Source organism: Nannobrachium achirus (genome assembly GCF_963921795.1).
Source record: "Nannobrachium achirus genome assembly, chromosome: 16".
Classification (NCBI taxonomy): domain Eukaryota; kingdom Metazoa; phylum Chordata; class Actinopteri; order Myctophiformes; family Myctophidae; genus Nannobrachium; species Nannobrachium achirus.
Window position 1 is genome coordinate 46958483 of NC_137823.1, and position 8157 is coordinate 46966639.

Genomic DNA, 8157 nt, shown 5'->3' on the forward strand with positions numbered 1-8157 from the left:
TTACGTACATTGCAACTGAGGTAGCTCCTTTTGGAACCTCTCCCTCTGCTATACAGCTCCGAGATGAGGTTCCTGCTCATTACCCGTCTCTTAGATTTTAGATTTTTAGCGGCGGGGGTAATTTAAGCAATGTGTTGAAACAATACTTTTAAAATCGCTCATTTTGTCAGCCAGTTCCATGTTTTTGTCAGCCTGGCCATTTTTCTCGCCCCTACCACTTGGTGGCAAAACACGCAGATTAATCGCCAGTCACGTGTGCACATTACTGCTCCCGTAACTGGCTGACGAAACGAGCAATTTTAAAAGTATTGTTTCAACACATCGCTTTCATTACCCCCACCGCTAAAAAAATAGACATCTGAGAGACGGGTATGAGACCTTTACTTTTTGGATACGATGTTTGGTGAAGGTATAAATGTTAAAAACGTGGCGAACTGTCGGTGGAAAAAAACTCATATGGGTTTGTAATGAGCAGGAACCTCATCTCGTAGCTGTATAGCGGAGGGAGAGGTTCCGAAAGGAGCTACAACTGAGGCAAATCTAACTTACAAAACCATAAGAATTGTGCATTTGCTGTCAGGAATAGTTTGCTTATACTCATATCAGCCTATACTGTATAACATAGGAGAGGTTGGCCACAATTAGCAGTTGTTTAAAGGTCTGTAATTGCTCTGTTTGTATGTACAGTGTTTCTACAACTTACAGTTTTTTTAAGTGTTTAAAGGTAATTACTCTGTTTGTATGTACAACGTTTTTTACAAATTACGATTTTTCACTATCTCACTGTCCCTCTCACTCTTCATAGGAGTTCTCACTTCCGTCCATAACTCTGTTTGAGCGCTGTGGTCTGCGGGGGAAGAGGGTGGTGTTGACGGCCGGCTCCGTCAACCTCCAGCTGGCTGGGGGCTGTGGCCGCGTTCAGTCTGTCCAAGTGGAGGGGGGCATGTGAGTACCATCCCTGGCTGTTTGACTAATGTAATAAATGTTTTGCTATCGGGCTGATACGATCTCGACCTTTAGTTTGAGAATGCCAGCGTGACGTTATTAAGAATGTGCCACATTTGTATGTGTGTGTGGGGTGGGGTGGCCAGAACAGAACTCACTATGCTGTTGAAGCCATTTTTGTCTGGCATTTAGGTGTAAAACAGAACATCCATTATCCTGCACATGCACATGCCCTTCAAACAAAGACTTGGAAGCTCTCAGCGAATGCTATTCATCAGCAATTAGAAGAGGTTTAGTCCAAAGTAGAATAATGGAGAACACAAATTCAAGTCACTCAAGTTCTTTCATTAAAAGCTAATAGGTTTCAGGAGTCAGTGCTACGGCACAGATACAGGCCTACAATTCCTTTCTATGTGAATTTTAGTGCATGGAACTCCTCCCTTCAGCTATTCATCAGCGCTGAGAGGCACAGAGGACAAGTGCATTATCTATGTACAAATTCCACCAAGAAACTTCGTTTGAAATGCATTTACATAATTGCTTCTTCTGAAATGACAGTAGCAGATTTTGGACCACTGTATATCCTTGAACCTGACAGTTTTTAAAGTGTAGAATGCTACGTCAGCACGAGAGCATTATCTCATGCTGTTAATGTGACAGATTTAGAGAGTTCCAGTGGAAATATGAGGGTGATGTGCGAGATTCAGATGGCACTTGTCAGCTCACCCCGAGGGAATAAAGAACGCACAGAGGGCCAGACCTGACTGTGGAGTGTCAAATTCCAACCACAAGAGAGATGGGGATTCAGCCAGAGAATGGAGCCATTGAGTGCATGCAGGCATCACTGAAATATCCATTTGCCTAAAATGTGTGAAACATTGTGGGAGACATTTTGTGGGCAAGGACTTGCATGGCATCATTCAAACAAAAATGTCAATTTAAAAAAGAAATGTTAATTTGAAAACAATAGTTAATGTTGATCTTTACTTCTGGCAGTCACTAAATTACACATTTGACAAAACCCCACCCATCTAGCACCTAAGTAGGTTAAAACAAATTGACACATCTTTTAGCAAATGCTATGACCCAGGTCAGACTACTCAGTCAGCACAAGTGCCAAAGGGCAAAGGAAGGCATGCTAGATATGGCGAAGTGGGCTGCCGCTGAATATCTCCTTTGAATGTCTATGTTTTGACATGATTCATTTATTAACAGGTGGGTTCTATACGAGGGTATAAACTACCGAGGAGCTCAGATTCTGCTGAAGCCCAGTGAAGTACCTGATTGGCGCAAGATCTGCAGCTGGCAGCGAATTGGATCCCTGCGCCCTCTTATCCAGGTAAGAGGTCACATGCACCAAGTGTACTTCAAGGTTGTTTTTTGGCTGGAGCATGAAAGGAGCCAGCCCATCAGATGGACATGTTACTGACTGACTGAGTGATCAAGTTACCGCAATTGGCCTAGCAGTGGGATAGCCAATAGCAGCATAATCGTCATTCTTTTCTCCCAATCTGAATTGTTTAAGCTAAGGAATCTACCGAAACTCATTTCAGAAAAAGCAGACATCTGGTATATTGTGCATTTTTTTCAAATTATGCTTATTCCCTCAAATTAATAATCTAAGGTTGTCCTTGTCAAGTTTTCTTTGCTCCCGATCCAAGCCATTTACCCACATGAACCTTAGCGTCCCTATTATGGAGCCAACATTCTTCAAAAATAGCAGATATACAAGCTCACAACATGTCGCAAGATGACAGTAGTTCATAGTTCCGAATATGTTGTGATGAACTGTGATCCCTAAGAGCTCTTTTTGTTTACCTGGGGTACTCTATAGTGTCACTCTGATGGCAGCAGATCAAACTGGAGGGGATATTTAGTATCGCCAATGACAGACAAAAAGGTCATCCAATTACTTTGATGAAGCTCTACATGTGCCAAGAGGCATGAGGGAGAGTGCACAGTTAAAGCACACCAAATAACAATCAGTACAGACTGAGTCTTAGGAAAACAACACACATCCACAGATGGAAACAAATGAAAGAGCAATCAACAGAAAATACCAGATAAGACTGAAAGTATTGCTCTGGCAACTAAATCTTCAAATCAACATAACTAATCCATGTTATGTGATGATGTCGCTGTCGGTAAGAAACCTCATATGTCCAAAACTGTTACTTTGCAGGAAATGGAAATGGTGTTCCAATCGATTCAATGTAGTTAGTATTTATTTACAAGCGCTTGTTACTACTTCTCGTTAGTTAAATATTTATAGAATCCACAGGCACACACAAATTAACTTTAACTTCAAAAGCTTTTCCAATATAGCAAAAATAACAGCTCACAACGTGTGCCATGTTGTGAGCTAGTTTGAAACTTTTGTGTGAATATTTATGGAAAAACAAACCCCCATACATAGTTTAAATATGGAAATAAGTTTCTGCCTGACAGCGATGATTTACTTATACTGCTACAGTATAATTTAACAACAAATGTGTCATGAGGAGCCCTCACCGGGATGAGATACTGTAGACTAGAGCCTTCGTCTTATTCCTCCCACCCAACACTCCCTGCTGACAGGCGCCACTTCCTACAGATACTCAAAAACGTTCTTAATGCTCAGAGTTAAATGAACACTCATGCAATTGTACCGATTCTGGAGAAGCTATAGATGAGAGCTGTACTGTGCTTTACTGGTAATGTAATTACAAATTATGACAGGGATGGAGGATGGAGGCATTCCTTTATGTGTGCCTGCTTAAAATTATGATCTCTGAATTTAATTTAAGATGTTTAACACAACACAACACTGCATTAACACCAGTAAGACTCCCTAATCGGGAGATAAGCGGTCGCTTATCGGCATTTTATGTGAGCTGCAGTGGAGGGGGTCCTCCACTGGGGGCGTCACCACTTTTGCATCCGTTCTGGAGCACGAGGAGTGGGTGGTCCCCGGGAATTCCCCGTGAGCAGCCCCGTTGGGGTGGTCATTTGGTCATTTTTGCACATTTGGTAATTTTTTACACTTGGGGGTCCCCCAGGGAGCTGGGGGTCGGGTTGTAGTTTGGCAGGCAAGGAGTGTGTGTGCAAAATGTGGCATGGATCGGGTCAACGGTTGCGGAGATATGAGCAGGGAAAAAGTGTGACGTGTGACCACATTTGGTCATTTTTTACATCTGGGGGTCCCCTGGGGCTCCGGGGGTCCTTGGAGGTTGTAGTTTGGCAGTCAAGGAGTGTGTGTGCAAAATTTGGCATGGATGGGGTCAACGGTTGTGGAGATATGAGCAGGGCAAAAGTGTGACGGACGGACTGACTCACTCACTCACTCACTCACCCACGGACAGCCTGTGGAGGTTTTGGTAGTAAATGCGACCTACGGTCGCAATAATGCAAGGGACTTGACATTCAGGTAACTTTGGATGGGCACATTATTTACCTTGAATACTGTATGTGTGTCTACGCGCCAATAAATATTAACGGTGTAGAAAATGGTGTATGTAATATTTTCATTCAGGCAGGCCTCTTGATACGTGTGTGTGTATTGTGCACGTGTCCCCTGAGCAGAAGCAGGTGCCCTTCCATTTGAGGAACAACGCAACAGGGATGTTGATGTCAGTGACCGGGGAGTTGGACGATGTGAAACTCATGCGCATCCAAGAAACAGAGGAAACTGGAGGAGTTGAGCAGGTCTGGTTCTACAGTGAAGGACATCTCCATTGCAAGGTACCAGTACCATCATGATAACTTTGATACGGTTTAGCCTGGGGTAGTCTCTCGATTACAGACTTCCGCATTGCTGCAAAAGTGAAAAGAGCGACCGAACTTTTCCTTGACGATGGCAAGCCAGATTGAGCCTGGGGTGATAAAGTGTTTTTGCTTAGCCTGGCTTGATGTATGTATATGTCCTGTATGGCAATAGTTACAGTATCAAACCTTTTCATGTCAAGGACCCCCAAATTGATATATATTCCCCATCTGAAAATATTTTGTGCCAATATTCCCATTTGTGATGTTAAAAATTTCAAAATTATTCCAAGATTTCCAAAGAATGTCATCTTTTGAAATGCATTTTGGGCCCTGGGGGACCCCCAAACTTTGAGAATCCCTGTATTAGACCACAGACCACCATAATTCTCAGAGTTGTACACTCAGTGTACATTTGGTTCCCAACTATCCATCATTTATCTGGGGACCCCCTAGTACCCTCTCAAGGACCCCTGGGGGTCCCCGGACGCCACTTTGAGAACCACCGCTGTAGGGAGCAAAGCTCACCTCTGACACAGTACTGGGCCTTTTGCCCCAGCCTCTGTAGAGATCTACGGTCGATATCTGTGCAGTTCCCATACCAGGTAGTATGCAGCTCGTCAGGACACTCTTGATGTTGCTGCTACAGTACATCCAGAGGAAGTGGGGGCCCATACTGAATTTCTTAAAGTGCCTGAGGCGGTACAGACGTTGTTCGGCTCTTGACCTTTCAACAAAATTGCAGTCTATCTCATATTGTTGTTTACCAGCATTCTTCAATGTCAAGTGTCAGACAGAGCAACGCAGATTCTTTCATATATGACTCAGCTTTAGACTGAATCTTGAAACTCTTTGGGCAGAAACTCAAACCACTGATGTGATGGAAAGTGTCATAGGACATAATGCTAGGCCTGTTTGCATAATTGATATACCTTTTAATCAATGAGAAGTCAAAGTCTTTCTTATATATAGAGGTTTGCTCATGCAGTACTTTATAGTATAACGTTCCTGGGTCCATTAGACCATAGTATAGAGGTTGGTGCAATGGTGCCTCTACTGAATAACGGTGACAGGGGTTCTTGGCTGTCTATTTAGGCTTTCAGCAGACACTCTTATCCATAGCAACTTAAAACTTAAAAACTAGGATACCAGGTAAACAATGAACCTAGCATCTGTCTAAACAACACAACATGCTCTCTCTAGATGAGTAATGTTTAAGTCAACACATGATTAAGTCACCATTAAAACCAACTTTGTTTTAAGTCAAGAGACTTAAAATGTGCACAATTTTGTCTGTTTGTTTCTCATCATTCTTGTTTCATAATTTATATATGTATATCGATGTGGTGGTAACTATTGGTGGGTTTGCAAAATATTTACACAATGATTGATGTATAAATCATAGAAGATAGGCTTAGTTATTATATAGGACCTGTATACTATCCAAGTAAGTGGGTCAAGGCAAAAGAATAAATAGAACAGATAGTCAGGTAAATAAAATTACACCTTTTCTGTAGTGCAGCCTTTAAAACCCGGATAAGACCACACTTCACTTATGCACTATCACAATGTTACGATGTGCTATGCCTCAGCCTTTTCATTGATGAAATGTAACCGCTAGCGAAGATAGCAGATCTACAAGCCATTTTCGCTTTTCATCATAGAGTAGTATATAGGCCTTAGGGGGTTAAACCCTAGCAGTAACCTTTCCACCCCTGTGTTTGCACTGTGCGTAGCTGCTGGAGGAGTGCTGCCTGAGCCCCAGTGGGAGTGTGATCATGGCAGGGAGCCGTATGGGTCTCTCTCCGGAGCCCAGCAAACAGCAGCTGTGGAGCATCACGCCCGACGGTCTCATCCGATTCACTGCCTCCCCTGATCTGCTTCTGGAGGCCAAAGGTGGGCTGGAGTGATTGTGACATATTGACCGCCTACTCTATTGTCGTTAAATATATTTGCAAATGTCTCTCTTTGATGTGTGATGTGCACATGTATTTCTTTGATGCATGTCTTTCTCTGATGTTCGATGTGTGTGTACTATTGGTTAGTAGACAAGTCGGGTTTGTCACTTAGCATAATACAATGTATGCCTGAAGGTTTAAAACAGCATTTAATATCAACATATAAGCAATGCTGCAACGTTGCAAATCCCTCTCATCTAATGCTCCATGCTGATTAAAAGAAAATCTACAAATCATTTCCAAATATATTAGTATTTTGCACTGATATGAAATTACACAGCACAAAATTCAATTGTGGTACATTACAGACTGAATCTTAGATGAAGTAATTTAGACCCTTAAATCAGTTATGTGATAAATTAGAATCAGGACACAGGAACCAAAGCCATTGTTGCAGGACTACACATGGAGCTACAGTACACTGGTGTTAGGTATTTGTTAGGAGTTTACATTGGCATCACTGTGTGTGAATTAGTGACACCTTGTGGACTAAACCATGCCATTGTAAAAGCTACAGTACCAATTGGTAGGTTTACATTCACACTATATTCCAGACACTAGATCATTCCTTGTTAAGTAAATATTGTTTAAACTTCATATCCCAATATTCAATCATTCCTTTATAGAAGAGTAAGAATATATAGACTAAGACCAAAGACTAAGATTAACAAAGAATAAGCCATTCAAGCTATAGCTTACTTGTAATGTACATATGTCTGTAATATAAACATTTCTAATACGTTGATTCAAGGAAATTACACTCAAACAAATATAACAATAACCCTACTCCAATATTCATGTGCATGTAAACCCACTCTCCTCCAATGACCCATCTTCTCTCTCTTCTGCAGGGGGTCATAACTACGACAAAAACCAAGTGATTCTTAACACATTTGATCCAAAGAAGCTCACCCAAAGATGGACAGTGGAGATTCTCTGAAGACCTATGAAGCAGCATTATGGGAGCCCTAATATTCTCTGAGAGAGCGCTCCGCGGGCTCTGGGGCAAGGATGAGATGTGATGTTGGTGTCAGCAGGACATGTCCCGCTAGAGGACCATATCGTTTCCAATGAGAAGGTCGACATGGGGGAGTTGTAGAAAAAATCCATAAGATTGTATTACTTGCCACTTTACACACCAAAAGAAAAGGACAAAGAAATGGCATTCATTACTCTGTTACGAGAAAGGACTCGAACTTGAAATGCACATGTACTGTATATTGTTTTACACATCCAGTAATATACCATGATGTCTATATAGTCTTTTCCCATGAATTAAGCTGCTTGCAAGTGTAATGTTATAAATGCCTCTGTCAAACCTTATTAATGCGATGTTCTTTTTCCTTTTGGTACAGTAATTGTTTACTCCTGCTCCTGCTATGTGTAAATAACATCAGAGATGAAAAAAAAGAAGAAAAAAAAAACGTATTTGTTAAAAAGGTGCTTCTTTACTTTGTAAAAAAGAAATCAAGCAAAATTGTTGTTTTCAAATGAAATAAAATGTGTATTATCA

The 8157-nt window shown here is 41.6% G+C and overlaps 1 protein-coding gene across 1 annotated transcript in view; it reads left to right on the forward strand.

Moving 5' to 3' along the window:
• crybg1a (crystallin beta-gamma domain containing 1a) overlaps positions 1 to 8101 on the forward strand; it is a 28781-nt gene extending 20680 nt beyond the window's left edge. Inside the window, exons 17-21 of the mRNA XM_080745255.1 lie at positions 806 to 945; positions 2161 to 2284; positions 4507 to 4665; positions 6423 to 6582; positions 7496 to 8101. Coding sequence (XP_080601381.1) covers positions 806 to 945; positions 2161 to 2284; positions 4507 to 4665; positions 6423 to 6582; positions 7496 to 7584 — 672 coding nt within the window. The 3' untranslated portion in view covers positions 7585 to 8101. The remainder of the gene's footprint in view (positions 1 to 805; positions 946 to 2160; positions 2285 to 4506; positions 4666 to 6422; positions 6583 to 7495) is intronic.
• Positions 8102 to 8157: the final 56 nt, after the last annotated feature.